This window comes from Corapipo altera, unplaced genomic scaffold, assembly GCF_003945725.1.
Source record: "Corapipo altera isolate COAL_440 unplaced genomic scaffold, ASM394572v1 48b, whole genome shotgun sequence".
NCBI lineage: Eukaryota > Metazoa > Chordata > Aves > Passeriformes > Pipridae > Corapipo > Corapipo altera.
Window position 1 is genome coordinate 5,608,907 of NW_020884884.1, and position 23,677 is coordinate 5,632,583.

Sequence of the window (23,677 nt, forward strand, 5' to 3'; positions counted from 1 at the left end):
ATGGGAGATCCTTTCAGGTCAGAATAGACATATGTGACAGGATCACAGACAGCAGCCATTCCTGCAGGCCAGAAGCCACTATGGAAGTTTATATGTTTTAGTCTTCAGGATGTCAGCCTGGCCCCCGTGAGTTTTGCACCCATTTTTGTGGTTCATTCTCCATCCTGTCACCTGTATTAAGACACTACATGGCATTGTGAATCTCATCTTCAAAAGAACAGCAATGAAGCACAAGCTTTCAGACTGCAGAGTTGAAGCAGAACTGTACAGAGCAGCCAAGGAGCACAATGAGGAGCTATTTTTAACACCATTTCTGCATCCTCTGTCATATGTGGTGTGACAGGATCTCTTGTCACTAGGATTGTTTCCCTGGCCAGTGTGAAAATCCAGCTTTCTTTTGCCTAACATTATACAGTGTGCCCTATACTTACCAGAAAAGGGAAAATTACCATAGTGAGGGCATGTACTTTTGACTGGGGTTTTTTTGAGGTCTCTAGAGACAGTTGTGCTTGTTTTCTGAACTCTCCATTATTTTCCTTGCTCAGGCATTTCTTGCATTCTTAGCAGCCTCCCTGGCTGTGCTGCAAGCTTCAATGAGTGCAGAGAGGGGAAGCACTGCCTGCACGATGTTCCCCATCAGTTTCCCCCCTATCAGCAGCCCCACAGCATTTCAAACCAAAGGTAATTAAATACAGCACGTTTTGCAGAGATTTGTGTGCCAAATTGCAAAGGCTCACGTTCCATGTACTGACCCATCAGGCCTGGGCACAGCTGGGCAGCAGCAGCCCCAGCAGCTGTGAGCAGCTCCCAGCCCACCTGCACCAGCCCCTGCTCCTCATTCACTGCACCTGGGAGTGCATTCATAGCAGGAACAAATGGTTTCCAGAGCACAGGATGTGTCCTATGGCTCCTGACTTTTCTCAGGAATAGCTGCACAGGTACTGCTGCTTCTGTTTGGTTCAGAGTTAGTGTGCTAAGCATAGCACCTACAAGATGCCTGAAGGTGCATATCTGGAGGAGAGCTCAGGATTGGAGCCTGTGTAATGCTGTACAGCCTCCTTGGGGCTGTAGAGGAGCCCCTTTCTGGTAGTACCAGCTGGCAGAGGGCCTGGGCCCTATGGATCCTTCCTTGCCTCTGTGCTGCTGCCTGTGTGGCAGCTGCTGAGGACATCTGCCAGGCATGTGGTGACTTCACCCGGCTGGGTTTGTGGCCCCAGGGCAGCAGCAAGGACTCCCAGGGCAGTCTGCAGTGTGGCAGCTTGTGGGGAGGTGAGTGCTGCCTACACAGTTTTAAATTCTGCATTTGATAATGGAGGTTCTTTAATTGCCCTGTGGTGCATTTTAGTACCTCTGTTAAGGTTGGAAGCACTCTAGTTCCGGTGCTTTTTTTGAATTGGAGTAAAGATGACCAGCATAACCTAGCTCTTCTGTACTATGAGAACCAGTGGGAGTGAACTGCAGCGAATCTCCCCCCTCTCGCATATGTATATAACAGCAATATGTTTTATTTGCTCCCCCAGCACCAAAGGAACAGCAAAACTGTTTCTGTTCAGTGTGTGCCACCACTGTGTCTGCCTGGTGTGGGATAATGCACAGGACAGCCAACAAAAATTCGGGGAGAGCAATGAGCCCAACAGCCACATGCCCCCTCACCTACTGAGAGACAGTCGCTGCTCTCCAACCTGCCCACCCACAGCGGGCACCAAGGCTGGGAAGACCTTGGCTCACGAGCTGCTGTCTGTGCTTGCCTTGTGCTTCATGGAGATAGGGTAGTTAGTAAGGCTTCGTATCCAACAAGAAAATACTGGGAAGGATGTGGCGTTGCTAGGGTATTTATTGCTGCCAGTGGTGTGAGGGGTTTAATTGTAACAAGCATACAGCATATAAAAAATATCAGCCAATACAAGTATTTTTCACATAGAACATTGAATTTTTCATACTAATTCACCACAATTTCAGTGTTGGCATGTGGAAGCTGGTGGGAATAACCTGTCCAGTTCTTGAAAGACAGGATGAGTAAAAACCTGTGAGAGATCCAAAGAAAGCATTTGAGTAACTGAACTCCTGACATCTGTCAGAAGCAGATACGGAGACGCTTGTGCTCAAGCCTTGTCTTTTTACTTTTTTTTTCTTTCCTTTTCCATTCCTGCTCCCCCTTCCTAATTAAGTTCAAGTCCTCTTGTAGCACAGGCAAGTTCATATTTAAGCTGCCCTGTGGCACAGGTGTAGGTTTAAAACAAGCTTAACTTTGGCAGCTTCATCCATCATGACCAACTCCCAAGCTGTCTCCCTAGAAGTCCCACATGGTACTGATAGAGGCAGGATTGTCTGAGAAACCTTGGAGAGGTTTGGGGGTTTTTGAGCTTTGTTCACTTGTAGAGATTTCCTTGAAGATGTTTCTGTTCAGACAGATGAGGAATGAGGTGAAGGTACCGGCTTGGCTGTTAATCCCTACCCGGGGGGGGGAACACATTTGCCCTGCAAACGTCACTGCAGTTTTGTGTGTGCAAATCTCAGGGGGACGTACTTTTTTACTGGTATTTTCTTCCACATTCCCAATCTCCCAGCTAACTTTCACAACTCAGGGAGAAAGAAACTGTGCTGGAGTATCTATTACACACACAAATTTTCTATGGAAGGAAGATTATGGTCTCTTCTTCAGCTACCATAATACTTCAGATTATAGCCTCCTCAGGGGCTACCACTGGGGGGAAACACTGAGCAGCAGTAGCACACTGAGTAGCACACTAAGTGCACTATTAAGCCTGGGAGCTACTGTGTGCTCAGCAAAAGGACCAAGACAGCTCAACAAGAAATGGCTCCCTGGAAGCAGCGGCTTACAGTGAGGAGAAATAGATTGCTTTCAAACCTCTACGGCAATTTTTTTTGGTGTGAGTTTTACGGTTACACAGAAGGTATTTTAGAAGAACTAATGATAACAGGAAAGTTTATTGAACATTCTCAACTGTGGCATGAGGATTGGAAAGAAAGCTAAGATAATCCGTATGTAGCCGCAAGTCAAAATATTTATTTTGGTTTTCCTTTAGAACGATAACACTGCACATGCAACCATGTGAACCTGGCTAGTGGAAGTGGAGAGACAGAAATACAAACTAAAGCAGTCCAGCTGAAAGCTGAATAGAGAAAAGCATCCTTTAGGAAAGTATACAGAAACTCTGTGTGAACTACTGCATGAAATTACAATTCTGCCAACATGAATTGTAAATAGCTCTGTAAAATGGGGGAAGGAGCCTCCCAGCAAATAGAGCAGCTGTAGCCAGGCATGCTCAGGGGCTGCAGGCTGACCCCAGTGTAGAGCAGGGAAAGGAGTCTAAGGTCATGGCAGCACATGAAAGCAGTGTATAATGTAGCCAAAGCATGGTCCTGGGTACCTATCTTGGTGGTTTGAGTCTGCTGCATTTCCTTTGTCCAGGAAAATCAGTTCTGGAGAAATATCAGGTAAGTATCTAAGGAAAGCCTCGGAAAACAAAGGGCGAGAGGGTGAGTGCAACCCACCTACTACCAAAGGGGTAGACATTAGGGAGGGAGCTGAAAAGGAAACACAACACTAGCACAAGAGCAAATGGGACTGACTGCCCAGGAGGCTCCTTTGGCTGGAGGTTATAAAGGGCTCTAGCCCTCTTGAGTCGCCATCTGCCTGCTGGAAGGAGCTGTGAGATACTTTATCCTGCCTCAGTTGTCTCTCCCAGTGCCCTTGTGCTACTGCCAGCAGCATTAAAGCTTTAAATATTTAGCTTGGAAACCTTATTATTACGAAAATGTCATTTTTCTTAAACTGGAAGTTTCCTCAACCAGCATTAAGTAATGGGCACTTCAGAGCCTCCAAGTGCTATAGCATTTTGAATTACTGTCATGTTTTTTAAAGTCTTATGCCTATGTTAGGGCTCATACCCAACTTGCAGTTGTTCATGGTGTCAGTGGTTGTTGGCATAACTATTCAAGGCAAGCAGGATGTCTTCGGAGACTGAAGACCCTTTGTAGGTCTTGTATTTTTACCAAGCGATGTTTGGCAGGATTTGATCAGATTGAGGAACTCCAAGAATAAATAACCCGAGTGAAGGGTGCTAAACTCTGGGCAGATGGCACCAGCAGTGGTGTGTGAAGTATGAGTCAAGAGATGTCACAGTTGACAAATTTTGAGCTCAAGACCCACTTGCTAACAGATCCGTGGTGACTTTCTGGTATTGCTGTCTGGAATGCTGGGGGCCCTGGTAGGCAGCAGTGGGGCTGGGCAAGTACTTGATTGCTCACTAGACAGCCTGGTCTGGAGCTGATGCTTTCCAAGGCAGGACCCAGACCATGCCCAGACTGTGTTTGCAGCATTGTCATGAGAACTGAGCCTGATCAAGGTGTGGCCTTGAGGCAGGATGCCAAGAACGGGGGAGAAGGTAGCTGAGAGGTCACTGAAGTGGCCTGGAGCAGAGATATGACCAAATGAAAGTTATTAGCCTGTAATTTCAGCATGAATTACCAGCTCAGCATAAAAGTATTACCACAAGAGTAAAGAAACCCATAACTATAAATTAGCAGTAACATCACTTAAAGAACTGTCTCATAAATGCTTATTTTTATCTCTGCACGTGGCTTACTATAAGGTAATCCCCCCACATAACTGAGCCCCCAAAGCAACCTTAACCCTTCCAGCAGCAGTCTGAAAAAAGAAAAACAACAGGATCTTATTTATTCCTTAAGACTTGCTTTTAATTAATTTACCAACAGTGTAGCTGTTTCTAGTCTGCTAGTATCATTTCCAGTTCTTCTATTTTTGTCACTTAATTTTGGAAACTCAAATGCAGTAGTGCAGGGATGGAAATGCTGTGGTCCATAAAAATTAATTAATTTTGTCAAGAAAGATCTAGAGGGAGTGCCAATACAATTTAAATGTCACAGGTAATAACTGAAGTTATATTTCTGTATTATTTCTTCAGTAAACTTTAATTTTTCAGTGGTTGGCTGATGCACCTGTCTGCAGTGATTCACTTCAGCTATCCAATCATATATAAAGCTATTCTTAAATCCCCAAGGACAGTCGGTGCACTTCTGTTAACTGTAGGCTGACCATTGCTGGGGAAGGCATGGGCCACAGGTAGCCCATTTCATCTGATCTCTTTCTGAAAGCTGCTGGTATGTGGGTACCTAAGGCTACTTAGACTGAGCTGCCCCAGGTATGACAAAAGGTGGTGCAGGCTAGTTTGTGGTCAGCATTTGCCTGTTACATCCTGATGTTAGCTTAACCTGCTCTCACACGGACTTTTGTGACTCCCAGCATAAGGAATGAGGAGACTTTTGAGGATCTGCAGTGTGTTTGATTCCCCTAATGCTGCCATGTAGTTTTAATCCTGCCATTATCTGTACTGGGTACAGAGTGCACATGCCTTTTTCCTCCCAGAGCAGTAGTTCTGAGGGCTAGCAATGCTGACACTGGCTGGAGGACTCACTCACTTGGCAGAAGGTTGTGGGAACTGCCCTGAACAGAGCGGTGCAGAGGCTGCCTCAAAGTTGAGCCTTGACAATCTTCAGCTCCATCTCTTGTGCAGTGTCTATATAGGTCAGATCCATTAGACGCTTTCTTTCCTGTTCTCCTGGGCATTTTTGGCATCCCTGAAAGCCTCTGAAGCTTGGAGCTGCCAGTGCTTGCCCCCAGGCTGGGGATGTCTGAGCCGAGTTGGTCTCTCTGCAGTAAACTCAGGTGTAGGTGACTTATGCACGGGCAGCTGGGACTCATCTCATTCTCAGATGCTCTGGCAGTACCTGTGTTGGAGGTGATTGAATATACATGAAGCAGAAATTAAAAAAAAAATAAATAGTTGTCTTCATCTTTTCTTCCTTTTACTTGCAACTAACAGGGGAACCGCTCCACAAGCACCAAGTGGTGGAACCACTGGAATTCAGTGCACATACACAGAACACTCCTGTGCATCTGTGGGGGTCAGCAGAGATGCCCACCAGTGAGGGTTGCTCTCAGGGGTCCCATAATACAAGAAACGATCTATTGTAATGCAGATTTCCCCTTGTTCCTCAAAGGTGTTACAGGCAAAGCCGTTCTTCACAGACTTTGCATAGAGCAGTATTTCAGCTGTCCCTGCTGGATTAAAATGTATGCCTTGACTAACAAGTGGCTGTGTGCTGAGAGTGTTATTTTGCAAAGCAATAATGGGCTGTGCTACTCGCAGGAGGGGGAGAACTATAAAGCACCCAGAGAAGCTGTGACAGACCATGCATAGCAATCTCCTTGCTCTTCACAGCTCCCTGAGGACAATCCTGCCGGCAAACCAGAGGAAGACAAGCCCCCCCCTTCAGCAATTGCGAGATGAGACCGGCTCAAGAGGTAGCAGTGACGAAGGAAATTAAGTGGGTCTGCAAAAGAAAGGACAGGCCCTGCGTTATTGCTGTGACTAATAACAAAATTGCTGCAGGTTTTCACAGTTAAGCTGTTTTTCTTCTGACCTGTGGTAAGCTGGTTACTCCAACTAAGCTGCTTTAAGCCCTCAGATGTGAAAGAGATATGTGAGCAAAGCCTTGCTCACCCACCAATCAATGCAGAATTAAAGAGAGCCACTTAGCGTAATCTTACCATCCCCCGTAATAGTGATGGGTGGGAGGGCTCTGTTAGCCAAGGAGGGGCTAGGGGAAGGATGTCTGTGTCTGTGTGTGTACAAGAGACTTGATTACTAGAGCTTTGTGGTAGCCATTAAAGCCATATATTAGGTCAGGCTATCCTTGGCAGTCTCTTAGGCAACTTTTCAAAATCACTTCTGTACTGTTTTTGTCAGTAGCCATAATGTGTCTGTCCAGCTCATTTTCAGAGCCACTGCCTTCAGTTTTTCTTATTTTGGTCACTGCATTGTTGTGACTTTTAGGGTCTCTTAGCAGTAGAAGTCATCGTCTGCTGTTCCTCCCACAAGAAGTGCCCCCCTTTGGTTCAAAATGACCAGTGTCTTACCTTGGCAATTTCTGTCTTTGTCAACTGTTTCCTACATCCCTTAACTAGCTTTTCCTCAGTGTTTGGAATTCTCTCTCTCCTCCTCCCCTTACCTATTTTTTCCTTTCATATGCGGGATGGCTACTTCAGTCTCTTCCAGGTCTCTGCAAACTCATCTCTCTAGACTGTCACAGAGGACTTGCTTGGAGGATGGCACTTTGGGCTACCACACAAGTACCTCAGGTGCCATCTGACAATGAAGAGTCAATTCTCAGGTCATGCTGAGGAGTGTGTTTCCAAGTTGAAGGCATAGCTGACTATGCATGTTTGCAGTGCTTCAGGCACAGAGCTGTGTCTGACTGAGCGTGCCCCATGCTGACAGCTGCTGGATAAGCAGGACTGAGAAGGAATTTTGTGAGTGGGAAGCATCATTTTAAATGTATGCTATTCTTCCCAGATGCTGCACATGCTGAAGCCTCACCTTAGCCCATCTACAAAAGGTGTATTCGCTTTTTAAACTTACACCATTAGGGAATGCGTGTTCCATGCAGAACACAGCAGGGATAAAAGTGACCCGTCTGCATTGTACCCATCCTGCAGGCTTCCAGTGCACAGCAGTGTTTCTTCACAACAGTTGAGCACTTACTTTTCTTACACCAAACCACAGCTTTCCAAGTTACAGTTCTCAAGCCAACAGTCCGTTTCAGCTTTATTTATACAAACAGAAAAAGATACAAAATTATTTTTTATATATATATATATATATATATCTCACTGAAAAAAAAAAGAAAACTATTTTAGTTCAGAAATAAGGATACTTTGTATGACCTTCAAGGTCATTTCCATATTGGAGCCGGAAGTTTTGCATGCATACAAATTGGAATCCAATCACTTAGTAGCTCTTCATTTCATGTAATAACAGTAATCAATAAGACTGAAGAATAGACTCATGACTTATTGCTCTAATGCTAATTCCACTTAAGTACAAAGTTTGAGTAAAGTTTGAAAAAGTTCTTGCCTTAGCTCAGTGCTACCCCAAAACAAAGGCCAATCTCAGATCCTTTTAGTAAATTCAGAGGCTTAGAGCCATCTACTTTGCAGCTGACAGAATCCCTGAAATCATCTTAAATCAATCAGGAGGACTGTGTCTCTGGCCAGGCAGCATTCAAAGTAAGTCTTATTTTCAACAGCCATGGTGTCTCCTAGTAAGGGCTTCCAGAGGAAATCATGGCATTCTCATGGCAGGGGAGGAGGGGGGAATCTAATCATAAAGGGCTGGAGCTTCTACTTTGAAACAGCAAGAGATGTGCTTGTCTCCAGAGAGCTGAAGCCTCTGCCCTTACTTCTTCAGGAACAAATGCAGGGTAAAAAGAAGGCTGCTTAGTTCTGAGCAGCAGATACATCAGAAACACAGGCAATAAACTGAAGCCTGTCTCAGGGACTGAATTTCTTGTTGAAGGGATAAGCTACACCAGGCTTCGCTGAAGCTGCAGGAGTGATGCAGTAGGTCACTAAATGTGCCTCCCAACAGACTGAAATGTCTGCCAGTGGCATGGAACAAGTTTTGACACGTGTCCTTCTGCTTTGGGTGGAGGAAGCTGCTTTTGGAAGAAGTTCTCTCCAGAACTGGTGGCCTTTTACCATGCCTAGGGGGAATATCTAACTTTAGAAAGACTAAAGGTCTTTTGGCTGTTCTTCAACATCAGTTTATTCCAGCTAATTTAATGTCACTGTATTGGACCATTCTGTTTTCTTCTAAAGGTCTTAAAAAGTTACTCCTAGGGTGTCTTCAGTATTGCAGGAGCTGATTGCTTGGATACCAGAGAACGAAGCAAACTGAACAAATTTACCATTCACCCAGACCTGGGTTATCTCCCTTCATAACAGAGCAATAAAAGAGGCAGACTGAACAGTTCCCTTGAAGGTGGGACTTGCCCCATTATAAGGGTAATATTTTATGCTTTAGCTCTAACATAAAGCATAGAGCACTTAAAGCTGTAAGAGCATATTTGATTAAAAAGAAAAGCTGTCCCTCAAAAAAAGACCTACTTCCCTACTCCCTCTTTTTAAAGAAAGAAATAAAACCAGTCCTAAGATTACCAAAAAAGGGTGTTATTTTAAAGGCAAAATTTTAAATGAAGACATAAAAAAGAAAAAGTGGGCTTTGCTACAGTAGGTAGAAAAGTAGCTTAAGGCAGAACTACTGCAGCCAATGAGAATACAAAAATGTTCTCACTTATATCAGAAAGCAATCAAGAAGAACTGATGAGCATCATGCCCTTTATGGAGCAGTGTAAGTGGAGGGCACAGCCCTCCATGCCCCTAGACAGCAGCTGTGAGAGATTGGGCTTTTTGAATTCTCCAAAGTAGAAGAATATTTTTCTTCAGTATCTCAGAATAGGCACCAAAACATTAAAACAATTTTCAACATATATAAAAATACCTGTTCTGAGATGTGTGCTTCCAATGTACGGAGATGGTGTTTTACAAAAATAACATAATTCAAAATGTTTCATAATTTCTCCCCACCATTAGTGTTTCTGGTTCATTTTCTGCATTTGGAATCCAAAATCAACTAAATGAGCTTTATTTTTTTTAACACAATGACTGAATTCTTGGTCTGGCACACCTGTCTGTAGATAGGATATGCAGTGTAGAAAAATCATAAACCTGCCTTAAAAATAATTGTTTGTATCATTCCTAAGTCGCAGCATACTTTTGCTCCCATTCAATTCCAACATGAGAATAGCAGTACAGGAACCCAAGAACAGTCAGTGTCGCCCATGGCCAACCTAAAAATAGAAAAGACAGACAATCCTAGTCAGAATAATTAATGATTACTTCAAGTAGAAATACTCTTGAGATGACCAACTTATGGTGCTTCTAATTAATTTTATTAGCAATTCAGTCTCATAAGGAAGTAGAGTCAACCCACAAAATTTGAAAATGGAAATCTAGATTGTCAAAGCTTCAGGGATGCCTGACCCACTGCCAGCTCCAGTATTTTCCATTTTCAGGGAACTGGACTAGGTTTATTCCTGTCAAATTAAAAAGGTCTGTTTCAATTCTATCGTTTGGAGTGGGTTTGTCTATCAAGCAGATTCCCTGAATGAGCCCTGATGCTTTAAGCTGGCTGTGATGCTTCCCAGGCACAAAGGGATGCACAGCCACAATGAAGGTTATTAAAAATATGAACAAGTCCAGTTACCTGTTCTGCAAAAGGAGTTTGGGGAAACCTCTGATTAGGGCTGTTTTGGATATCCTGCAGCTGGGTGTAAAGCCTAATGTATGCACTCTGCAGCCCACTAACAGCTAATGGGGTCAGAACACAATTGTGTCAGCGCAGAACAGACAGCCCTGTCTGCCTGATTTGCTTGATGCCTAGATTATCTTTTAACTAAAAGACTGACTCCTCCAATATATAAAACCTTTCCAGGAGAAATGACATTTCATTATTATTTCAAATTTTTTTAAATGAAAGTCACCATCTTTTCACATGAACTTTTCACAGCTAACAGCAGTAAGCAGGAGGTCACAAGTCAAAAGGTCTATTGCTTTCCTGTAGAGTCGTAAAAAATTTGAAAAACCAGTAATCAAGTAAATAATTTTGCTTTCCTTGATCCCTTTCCTGGCACCTCTGTTTCTCCTCCTCTCTTTAGAACTTATGAAATTTAGATCTTATATGTTGAAACTTTCAGCATTAGGCCTCAGTGTTTTTTGGTGTGTGTTGTCTGTGAGAAGGGGACAGGGAGGAAGGTGTTTGAGGGTTTTTTGGTGGCTTTTCATTGCTATTGTTGACGTAAGAATTTTGGTAATATGTATGACTGGTTTTCTGCATGCTGTCTTTGAACTACCAGCACTTGCTTCTGAAAGAAAAGCTTCAGTGCTCCTTCCTGGGGAAAACTCTGGCCTGAAGGAACCTGCTGGCAGAAGTAAGATTCCCATTTGGCCTGGAGAAGGGATGGAGAGAAGTTGTAACCTCTTCATGTGATACTCCAGGAAAAGCTCTTTCCAAAGCTATATTTACAACGTGTTTTGCAGGCTGGCTTTGTCCAGGCTTCAAGCTATTTCCAGTCTGGAGACTAGTTTAATTGTGCTCACATCTAGCTGAGCCTTAGCTTAACACCCTCAGCAGGGCTCACAGTCCCAGGCTGGGTCCTGCACTTCCAGGGACTGCATGTGCTAGGACTCTTCCTCTCTGCTCCAAGAGCCCAGGCAATGTCACACTTCATCCTGGAACAGGTTCAGAAAGACTTGGGTTTTTCCACCTGCGAACAGCTGTGTGTTTGCTTCATGAAACTCCAATTGTTCTGGCCTTGCTTTGTGGTGAAATACAGTCTTGTAACCTGACTGATTTTCATGGAGACATTTACAAATATTAATCCCTTGCCCTCATAATACCCTAAAGTAAAATTATGCAATTATTTGTTTCAGAAAACAAAATTGCTGAGGTATCTCCAAAGGGATTTTTAACAATGAAATCATCTTGTTTTTATTTCAGTGAAATAAGTCTACAGCAGATTGGGTTTCACCTTCAATTGCAAGCTAAAGCCCAGCTGTGCTTTGTCTCTGCTAAAATTGCACGTGAAAGTATGTCAATAGATGTAATAAAAACATACCTCTTCTGGCAGCAATATTGTGGGGGCTGCTTTATACAGACAGAGCCAGAAAATTAAAAAAGGACTGAGTGTAGAATTGTTCTTCTTTTGTAGGGGCACTTTGGAAATTTGCTAGATACATGTTTTGCATTTTCAAATAGTTTAAAGCTCTGGCACACAGAAAATGTGCCAACGGTAGTCTTTAGTCTGACTTGTTTGCTATCCCCAGCCAGTGTTATTAGAGATCTTGTTAGTATACATAAGTATGCACTGGAAATATTTTCTAGATGTCTTAGATTTATGATAAGATTCCTCCATAGTACCCAGAACCTGGGTTCATAGGGTTCTCAGCCACTATAATCAGGCCTGTGGTAATCTGCTTGGAATGCGGGGAGTAACAGGTGTCCGGGTGGCATTCAGCACATCATCTCCTCCTGATTTAATGAAGATGAAAAGGAAGGGGGAAGACAAAGTGACCATACAGGTGAGGGGAAAAAGGGAATTTTTTAAGTTTTATCTTGCTACAGTTATTCTAGGAGGAGCTGCACAGATCTGAAAGCATTTCTTGCTGCACAGGTGGGAGGTAGCTCCAAGCAGGGGTAAGAGGGCACCTCTGCCTTGCTGGCCCTTCCTTGCCATACTGGAACCACGAGCACTGCTGCTGGGTGGGGGGAAATGCATGTGGTGCTTCGGCTGCAAGCGAGCAAAGCAAAGGCATCATGTTCTGCTCCAAGGCAATCCCAAACTGGCTCCAGTCCACGCAAGGCAGATTTGCACAACTGCATCCACACCTGAGAAGCAGTCCAAGGACAGCCTGAAGCAAGAAGGGGATATTTAAACAGTTTTCACACATCTCTTCCATTTTAGGACTGGTTATACAATAAACCTGTTGAAAAGTCTGAAGAACTTGGTCCCCAGAAGGTGATGATGTAGGGAGGACACATGGATCAATGCTAATCCATCAGGGGCACAACTTTAAATTCTGCTTATGGTGTCATCCTTGTATGTCATCAAAGCAGCATGGTCTGCTCTCTTGCAAGGTAAGTTCACAGGAACCTTGTCTCAACAGTTTCTCCTTGCGAACCCTTGTGAACAACCAAACAGTACTGATGGTCTCAGATCCGCAGTCCCAAGGACTCCCATTCTGCTCCTACTCTCATTCAAGGGGCTGTTTCTTCTGGTGGCTCCCCAGCTTTACCTGCATCCTTATCTGTGCTGTAACAGTCTCCAAACTCTGCATGGAAAAGTACCTGTCTGCATTTTAGATCAGTCATACATAAAAGGTACTCTTAGAAACATTACTGGGTTCAAATCAAGCACTAGGCTGTTAAGAAATGACTGAATTAAGTTTGTCTATTCAAAAACATGTCACATACCACCTTAAATCTTACAGTTTCTTGACTGGTTTCAGTAATTTGATTTTAGGCTTGAAGGCCAAGTTTCATAAGATAACTCAGATTTTCATAGTGTTTTGTTTGTGGGAAGATGAATTTGTATTCATTAACACGTGCTTTTTGTAAATACAAGGACAGATTCATATGCTATTTGCAAATCCAGCAATATTTGTGAGCTTTATCTGCACAATTTCTTTTAAGACAGCTGGATGTCCCTTTTAACAAAGGAATGCTGGGTGAGAATCATGACCAAATTCTCTGCTTATGGAGATGTATGCTGCTCCACAAAACATCAAACTTCTTTGTGAAGAGGATTGCAAATTTTGTGGAGAGATAACAGCAGTACTTTCTCTATCTATCACACAACCTTCTTCCAAAGAAGTCTTCAGTCCCAGCTAGGCATGAGGGACTCTTGTCCCACACAGGTGATGGACTGTCCAGAGGTCTTGCTGGTTAAAATCACATTTTACATACTCAGCTTTCAGCCTAATGAAAGGAGACTTGTCTTCATTACATTATCAAGACAGAATTAATATGAATTTGTTGCAACAGGAACAGCTTTTGGAGTTACTCTTTCAACTTCCTACCTCTTATTCCAGAATGTTTCTGGATACTTTGCAAACACCTAGAAAACGTAATGTTTCTGGCACACTCTGGATTTTAATGGGAGTGGGCCAAAACTAAGTTTTCAACTCAAAAATAACAGCTTGGATCACAGCTCTCAAAAGACCAGCTATGTCCTTATTACCTCAGTTCAAATAATTTGAACCAACATTTAATCATGTATCCAGAAGGAAGCTCTTTCAAATTTCCTAATCATCTACAGTAATGAAAAATAATCACACCAGCAATGTTTTGGGCATACCCAGTTTTCACATTGTCATCAAGACACTAGGAAAGAGTCCTTTGTTCCTTCCAACCTGTGAGATGTAAGAGAAAGGGACAGTAGTTGCATTTTGCATTTTCCAAAACTGCCTTAGTGGCTTTTGGACCTTAATGCTATTTTTAGATGTGACTTGGCTGTACAGTACCCAGAAGTCTTCAAGTGCAGAGTAGTTATTAAATCAATTCAAGTCAGGAAAAGTAATCTCTCTGAAAAGCATGACTTCAGGAGCGTACATCTTACTCTGACTTTGATTTGGAAGTGCCTAAGTTGCTGTAAGACTTAGCACTCATAGCACTCAGGAAAATTTATCCTTAAACAAAAGTTCAAATGTGACAAGACATTGAAGCAACTCCTCTGTAGAGTGGAATTAAGGAGACATAATGGTGGGAAGGAGGAAGAACAAGCACCAGTTTGTCAAGCGTAATAAAAAGCCAAAGCAAACCAGTATTTGAGGCCAAGACACCTCTTACCTACAATTAGTAAAATCCTTAGAGAAGCAGTAAAACTACCACATTTTCCAAAAAAAATAACACATTCAAACCCAAAGATCTGTTGAAAGAAACCTATTATTTAGCCCAATGTTTGAAGCAGACTATAAGCTCTGCATTTTAAAATTTTAATTTCATGTCTGTCACTTTCAGGTGGACCCCTCTGACCACTACAGCAGGGCATGTCCAACAGCACATATTACAATCATGGTGCAGTCTGATACCCAATTACTCTTTAGGTATTTGGAAAAAAAACCCCCTTCCTGTTTTCAACTGTGTTGTAGCAAAGCCATAACCTGAACCATACCAGGGTTTTTTGCTGCTTTTGGCCTCCACATTGCACATGTAGCAAAGGACACGCAATAAATTCTCACAGCCCTTGATGTCCCAGCTGGGCATCTCCATCCTCCCACCCCATGTAAAGCAGCACACAGATTCATGGGGTCTGTAAATTCAAGCTGTCACCTTGTCTCATTATCAGGCCTCACCTAACTGCTCTCACATCTTCCCTCTCCATCCACTGTGCAGCTTGGGACCAGGGCAGCTCAGCCAAGGGGAACCAGCTTGGGAGATTAAGTAAGGCTGACCTGACCTATTGCTATAGATTTCCAGGTGTTGAAGACACTTTAGCTTGTGGGTGCAGAAAAGGTCCAAATATTCAGAAAAAATATTACTGTAGAATAGGTACAGTATTTCAAAGGAAAACCAGGGAAATGCTGTAAGGATAGCTCAGATCTGTCCCATGCAGCATCTGAAAACAAGACTGAGAAGGACATAATTCTAAGCTTCCAGGTCTAGACCTGAACCTCAGCCAGTACACTGGCAATAACCACAAAAGCTTCTTCTTCAGCAGACATGAAGTAGCTTCCAGCTAAAGACGTTAACAAATGTGTAACATGGTATTCTACTTATGTGAATTTTAACCACACCATCCTGAAGAAGGCTTACATCTGTAGCTTTCTGAGGAGTACTTATCACTGCTGAGAAAAACTGCAAATGGATAGATAACAGTCCAAGACCATCAGCTGCAATACAGGATGACTGCAAGTCACTCATATCAGCATTACTGAAAGCAAAAAGCTTAATGTTTTCATAACACAAACAGGTTTTATTTAGCAGATAAAGGTCGCAAAAGTTGTGGGTTTTCTGTGTTCTTACTGTGCATGGAACCACACTTTACCATAGCTAAAATAATTTTACTTTTATGCTTGATGGCATTGAAGAAAGTTGTGTGCTGACAAGGACTTTCTTAAGCAACAAGAAATCGATGTAATCTATGTCAGAGCTAAGGATGCTGACTACGCTTTTTCCTGTTAATTAGACAAGCTGCAAATAAATAATTTCATAGGTAGAGCTCAAACTATAGGTCTATCCTATAGCTTTTATAAAGAAAAGCCTCAACACAATTCAATTGTGATGCCAAAACTATTTGCATTGTATTTAGTATGTACATGAAAGACAAAAAAAACCCAAACCAAGCACCATACTGTGTTATTTGTTGTAAATGCTCTGTGGATGCAGGTATGCATACAGGATACTTCTGCTTGCATGGATTCTCTGTTTTGTCTTTGGAGCTCGAACCCCATTAAGTGCTAACTAACCATGACACTAGCAGCTCTCCAGATGCGGCACAATGCAAACTGGAAGAATTATTTCCCCTGTATGATGTGAGCAGGATGATGCAGGTAACTTCACTCTATGTTTCTTGGTGTGTTTTTGTGGTATTATCTGACAATAATTTTACATTAAGCATTTTTACTTCTAAACCTGCATAAAGCAAAAAAAAAAAAAATCACAGGAATTATGCCTTCTGTTTCATGTTTTAAAATAAATCTTCACCCTCTACTAGTTTTCCCAGCAGAGCTAGTCAGTGTAAAAAAGCCTGATATTTTAGGCAATAATTGTGGTCTCATGCATATCAAGTTGACTCTGGAGTAATTCAGCTAAAATCAAAAGAACCATATTTGTGCTACTGCCGAATTTGAATTAACAGTAAGGAAGACTGCTGAAAACTGCCTGTTGGAATCTTCCTGCCACAACTGCAAACTGGAAAGAAAAAGAAACCCAAACAACCAGCTTTAGTTTTCAGATTATGAAGGGGTGAATCAGAAGCAACCTTCCTTCTCTTCCTAAGTCTTTAGTTGAGAGCTACATACAGCTAATATGAAATCAAAGCCCACAAAATATGAAATCTAAATGATCATTTATTTTTAGAACAGAGAGAAAAGCTTTTAAAAGCATTGTTGTAAACCAAGATGCACCTTCACCTCTTTGAAGGTAAAATGCAAAAAAACCCCCCAACATTTTAGAGTAATATATTTGGCTTAGGGCAGCACTGTCTTCATCATTAAATGTCTGTTCAGGTATTCCTAACACAACCTCCTGGAATATGGTGGGAACAAGTATGTAAAGATGACTCTTGCAAAGATTTTACATTTTTCACTTGTAATTATGCTCTGAGATCATTATATGTACCGTTGAAAACACCAGAGCCATGAGCTTCCTTTCATTACAGTTGCAAGATGAAACAAGAGAATGAAGAGTGAACTCCCCAGGAGAACAGGAATGTTCCAAAGGCAGAGCCCGGAACATTGCTGTTGCCTGGCAGGATCCTGAGGTGAGCATCTGCCTCTTACTGAGTAGAGAGATACCCATGTATATAGAAAGACATGCTGAGCAGAAAGGCGAATAAACTTCCCCTCTACTAGAGCCTGAAATTTCAGGAAGATTTCTGTATCAGTATAACTGGGGTTCTTGGATTTAGGTTTCTATGTCAGGCTTTTCACACACAACAAAGTTCCTTCTCATGCCTCTTAATGCTAAGGAGCTCTTGAGAAATCAAGGCTATATACTCTCAAAAGAAGAGGATTTAAACCAGGGATTCGGACACGTGTCATCAATCACCAGCAAGAAAACATTTGGGCAAAAAGGTGAAGCACTGTAATTTACTTCCCCAACCTGATTTCTGGCTAAGGTATCCTGAAACGGTCATGAATATAAGACGCTTAAATGACCATAAAATAATTAATTTTTAAATATGAAGAATTAAGGATAAACTAATCACAATCCCCTTCCTACCCACAATCAACTTTTTAATCTGCAATTTTTCACTGTCCTCCTCAAAAACACTTACGTTCCCAGACCACTGCAGCAATTCGATGGTACTACCATGTCTCTTCACAGCATTAAGAATAAGAAAAAAATCTGACAGTGTAACAAATATAACAAGTATTTACAAGCAGCTACGCTAGAAACAAACAAACTGCAATTTCTTATTGCAGAGCTCTGGTACCTGAAATGCTCTGTGTAATAAAAACCATATTACCTGTTAGAGCTTATTGTAGTAAGGGAAGGGCTGAGAGCACAATGTTAATTTACAGGAACAGTGCATTTTGATAATTGCTATATCAGTATAAAGTTAACACTACAAGCAAGGTCATTGAACTGAGTTCTCACTTAACAGAAATCCCAATATCTTGAGGGATGGAAGTGCACAGATAAGGTAACCAGGCAATCTTGCAGTCGCTTACTGAGCTGTAGCAATCGATTCAGGACTGAGGCATTTTGAATGCTGCTAGTCTCAGCCTGTATGAAGTTACTCACTTCCCTTCTGGTTGTCTCTTGTTTTCACAGCATCACCAAAGGGCAAAGAAAAGGCCTGATGCAGAGTTAGGACAGGCAGCCCTGGAAGGACAGTGGTGCCTGAAGGTGGCCAGGAGCCAACAGAAAACATTGACAACAAACAATCTCAGCCCTGCTGGTGGCATATCACCATGAAATGGAATTTTTGCAAGTTATCTCAAGCAAAAGGCCCCTACAGGGTTGACCAGTTTTTGATAAAGCAATTGTTTCACTTCTCACCTGTGCAAGCTAGCCTGACCCTACTGCAGCCCACAGAATCATAGCAATTAAATAGAAGAATTATCAGTAAAATAGTTCAATTATAAATACTTTGTGGATAAGATTAAATTAATTTTAACTTCTTGGGGAACACAAGCCTATGTTAATCCATCATCAAGGCCAAAGAAAAAAACTAACTTAAAATTACTTTAAAGACATCAATAATTAATTGACTTCAAAATTAGACAATTTGCTTGTAGATCTAGTGAGTTTGGGGAGGAAATATCTTATTTGCTGCTTTTTGTGTGAATTGGGAGTGCAGTTTCTGCAACACAGAGAGTACCTGAAAATACATGTCTACCTACGTGAGCTGTGTGAGCACAGAGGTCATCTGAAGTAAAAGCTAGCAAACCATTCATCACTTGTGTCGGAAAACACAGATTAGAAGTACCCAGACATCTATATCAACGTGCAAAATCTGCCAGCACTGCCAAATAAAGGGACCTCATTTCCTAAGCCCTGCTCCACTTTTTTGAGATCTGGTCTCAGGCCAGTAAGCAGCCACCCAAGGAGAGGAAATCTGATCAGCACAAATCTGAGCGAGTTACCTACCAGCGTGATCACCAAGATCCAAATGATTCAGTCAACCTTCGAGCCCCTTCACCTGTACACTGAGAGTAAAAACACTTCTTTGCCTTGTAGGTGGCTTAGAAAAATGCACATGGAAAGACTTAAATGTTGTTATAACAGCCCAACTGGTCTCCTTGCTTTCCTGTTTTAAGAAAGCTTCCTGAATAGCTGCTGAATGGGATCATTCACAATGTTTCTTTCAGGTAAGATGGCTGCACTGGTGGAGAAAAGCATGTAGAGAAACAAGCCTGCAACTGCAATAGGATTTTACAAGGTATTTTTATACCTTTTCTTTTATTGTTATATCTTTAGCAGCATATTCCCTTTTCTAGAAGGAAAAAAAGACAACCCTCATCACCTTTACATTATACAGAACTATAACCAAGTACAAAACAGTACTACTAAGCCTTGCCAGAAAGTCCGTGCCTATATTTAAATTGCCTTATTTAACAACATGCAGCTTAGTGCAACGAGATATAATCTTTCCATGTGCTTTTCTGGCCCACTAACATTAGCAAGTTACACCCTCTGTCCCACCTGGGCTCTGTTATTCAGTGTAATACAGCAGTGCTTTGAATCTTTAATATGACTGCTGATAACGCCAATATACACCTCTTGCTCAAACCCAACACACACCTACACCTCTCTGGAGGGAAGTAGCAACCCATTTATATACGTGAACCCTGTACTATTCAACTTGTTTTTTGTCTCCTTGTCCAGGTGTGCAATGGAGTGACAGCCTCAGTCGTGTTTGATGTTGATGTAAAGCTGTCAGCTGTACAACCCCAGACTAAGGGACAGGAGTGAGCCCCAAGGGCAGCGAGAGGTGGATTTGCTTGACTCTCTCACCAGAAGATGGCTGGGCCCTACATGGATGCAGGGGACATAAGGGCACCAATAGGCTCTCATTGCCCTGACCAGACTTAACAGGGGCCTCCACATTGCCCCTGTATTTAATTAACATAAAAGTGTATTGTTTATGGATATACTGTACAGACAGCAACTTGTTGCCTGACAGCAACTTGACTTCCCAGCTTCACCCTGCCTTGGCTCTACCACCTTGCCAAGCCCTGGCTGGCACTTTGGCTGACCCTGGTTGATGCCAGTGCACTGCTTCTGCCCCTTGCTGAGGCATATTGGAGAGGTCAGGGTCCTGTCAGCCTTGCTGCCTCCCTGCTCTCCCTTCCTGATGGGGTAGCCTTGACAGCAGAGACTAGGCTTCAGTCCAAACCACCGTGGGATTTCTCCTAGTGCTAATTTCACATCTCATGGGAGAGAAATATAATGAGAACTGGCTACGAAGCAGTCATTTCCATTTGTAAATGGGATAGCACAAAGGAAGAAACGAGAACAAATTTCCATATGTACAGTCTCTGCTAAACAATCATCTCTGCAAATCTCTCCACAGCGTGTGTGGAGCATGCTGCCTTCTTTACGGTATCAGCCACACAATCAGAATAATTAATTAATCTAGGCACCATCACATCAGCTCAGAGGATCTGATACAACAGAGCTGGATCCGACCTGATTTCGAAGATCACGGTTCACGTGCAATGGTGTGGCCACAGAGGTTAGTCATTTTAAATATAATTTGGGGCTAACTAATTAATGCCGCATCTCAAGTGGGCCCAGAACATGATCGAACATCTTTACTTACAATCACTACATGTCAAAACAACACTTTCTCAAGTCCTCATTTTTAAACTAAAACACCAAGGTGAAGAAGTTACCTGCCTGACGAAGAGACCATGGTGGCTACAGAGGCTGGCTGGGCATGGATGAAGCCAGCGTTCAAGAAGCATGGAGTGCAGGGTGTCCATAATTTACACTGATTAGCTGGAGAAGATCCAAAGATTGACTTTTTGTTGTTGGGGTGGAGGGGGAGGGACAGCCTATATGGCTTGCCCTGCTGAAATAGGCTGTTTTTGTTCTGAAGGCACTATCACTCCTGATCTTGACAAGGAGATTAATGACAATTTCTTTGGCAATAATTAGCATACCTAACAGAGAAGACAGAAGGTTCATTTTCTTCCATTCCCCTTTATTTTTGGTTGGATCTTCTACTGGTTAAACATGAATTATTACTAAAAATCAATGCCTCATGCTGAAATAAATATTCTGAGTGACATGGAAGAGCTTCTCAAATTTTATGCATGGTCACTGAATGCAGCTAATTTTTGCACAGAAAATGGACATTTAAAGAGAAAAGTACCTGTTTATATTGCTGGTTCTTTATTTAAAAATCTTAAATGCACAATCTGGCTGTCCAGCCACCATATACCACCTTACTAATTCCTTTCAAAAAATATTTTTAATGGATACTGGCACACCCAGAAAGTTCTGGTTTTAAGATCAAATTTTCTGACACAAGTTTTAGCATCCTCCACATCCGCTCACACCATACTCATCACATAGGTCAAAGCTGCTCAGATAACCCTCTGTTTTCCCTTTGAAGAATTACTTTGCATTGGGATTTGCCTCAATGTTCACTGTACGGCAGAACTGCAAGATAACTATGGATAAAAGACCTTCCTCTGTCCTTCAGTGTTTCAGTGAGTACTGGCCTCAAGTGAAGAGCACAGCTGCAGTCAAAGTTTGTTGTAACAAAGCAGCCTGATTAAATAAGAGAAATTTACCATTTGGCAGAGTCCTTCAGCCGTTCATAAAAGTCAAAGATAATACTTAATGTTTTGATCAGAAACTGTGCTTAAGTCTTTGACTTGCATCCGTGATGACCTTTAAATTACATTTGAATACATTTCAATTACAAGGCAGAAAAATTACCTTGGAGATGGACCAAGGTCATTACCAATTTACTACCATCTTTACCTTCCCTTTTGCTGAAGTCCCTGTATCTTCTATGGCTTTAGAATAATAAAGTATTTTTTTATTCTTCAGAGAGTGATGTAGCTTAATTTGTTTTAAATCCTAACCCAAATTACAACAGATGTTGTAATTGTTGGGTGGAATACTTGAGAAGCTGTAGCTCCATTTTTGATCTGTTTACGCCTTAAAACACAATAAATGGAAGTACAAAGAAGGACAGAAGCAGAAGATTGACTCAAATGCATTGGCATCACTCTAGAAAAAGACTCTGAAAAACTAAAACATTAAAGTGATCAAGTCAATCTCCAGTAAAAAGGAAGAAATGTCACAGGTGGACTGAGAACTCAACGAGGGAAACAGCAACAGAAAAGATGGGAAGCAAGAATCAAACTCACAGATTTGAAAAAAAATTAACTCTTCACTAAAAAAGAAGCCGTGAGAGGCTTCTTCAGCTCCCCAGTACTGATCTAACAATCCACTTAGAATATGAGCAAAGAATGGGCACTATATGCTACCGTAGACCACAAATGGTCTTAATCAAGTACGTTATGAGAGACTAAAACACTCAAGCACTCTTGTTAAAAGAATACTTGCTGTTTAGAAAACTAGATTGTAAAAAAGATTCAATAACAATATTTTTTTTTTCAAATCTGAGGTGGTTATTTTTAGTTGTAAAAGCAAACAAAGCTTGAATGTCAACATGAACTTCCCCCACTGCATATGAGTGTGCCTCAGCAGGGACAGCAGCTAGGTCAGCTTGCCTTGTGCCTTTGGTGCCTACATGTATCCTATACGTGCAGAACAGATACCAAAGGTCATGTGGCAAAAGACACCACCAAAAAATGATCAATTTGTAAACTGAACTTAGTACTAACTAGGGTGGCCTTTACCAAATAAAAACAGGTCCAGTCTTTTGAGCCTTCTTTGAGAGCTAAAGATGCCTGTTTTGTTTCAGACTGAATACTTTAATTAGTCCACGGTGAAGAGTTGTAGGCTTGGTACAGGTTGGCCAGCAGATTAATTATAGCTGTAATCTCGCTAATGCAGAAAAATTTTATTGCCTTCCTCTTGGAGATATAAGTGGACATAATCTTGTATCTCAATCAGGCTTAACAGAACATTAAATATTAGTGCTGTCAGTAGCCAACTTCTCTAATGAAGGCAGCAGTACATAAAGCTGAATTGAATTATTAATTAAATTACTCCTGCAGAACTCACATGATGGTACAAGCATTCTGTAAAAAGTCTTGAGTAAATGTTAAGATTTTCAACAAAATAACCACTGTCTTTGATTAACAGAGATCTATTCAGACTATACATTAATTTGGAATCATCTATGAACTGTCATGGAGGTAATTTGTGTCATCTCAAAACCCGTATGAATTTGTCAAAGTACTACATGTAATACAAGGTTTTGATGTAATTAACTTCAGTGATTAAACTACTCATAAATTGTGCGTCCTTGGCTAAGCACAGCACTGCCACGGTTTCAGTTTCAAGAGAGTTCATGGGTCAGCACTTACTATTATAACAGAAGTACAGGAAGATTACTGTAAGCAGACCTGTACAGCTGGTTTACATACTACTGTGCCAGCACTGAAATGAAATCATAGGTACTTTATGTAACGCCATAGACAGTGGGAAGATACAGAAAGTGCGAAGAGCAAGCAAGACAAAAAATCCTAAAACCCACTCTTATTTTTTCACAATGACGGGGGAGACTCAGCATTTTAAGATGTGACATTGGGTCATATGGTGGGTTTTCTTCTTTGTTTTTTTATTTTGTTAGTAGCCATGCTCACAGTAGCACCTGCATACCATGTTATAGCAACAATACATATTGCATTTGCTGGGGTAGTAATTATATTGAACTAGATTGCCATAGGGAAACATGCTTCTCCCCAGAAAGCTTAAGCTGGAGGCTTGCACTGGAGCTGCCCCTGATGCCGGGCTCAGCTCTCTGCCTCCTTTGGAAGCTGCTCCATGGCTCAGTCAGAGTTACTGCATAAACACCCCAGGACTTTCTGTTTCCTCACAGCTTGCACACTCCCCTGTGGCAGAATGGAAGAGAA

The 23,677-nt window shown here is 42.0% G+C and overlaps 1 protein-coding gene across 2 annotated transcripts in view; it reads right to left on the minus strand.

Moving 5' to 3' along the window:
* Positions 1 to 7,628: 7,628 nt before the first annotated feature.
* HHAT (hedgehog acyltransferase) overlaps positions 7,629 to 23,677 on the minus strand; it is a 144,112-nt gene continuing 128,063 nt past the window's right edge. For both annotated transcript variants that reach the window (XM_027641686.1, XM_027641685.1), the window contains one exon: positions 7,629 to 9,735. In XM_027641686.1, coding sequence (XP_027497487.1) covers positions 9,644 to 9,735 — 92 coding nt within the window. In that variant the 3' untranslated portion in view covers positions 7,629 to 9,643. The remainder of the gene's footprint in view (positions 9,736 to 23,677) is intronic.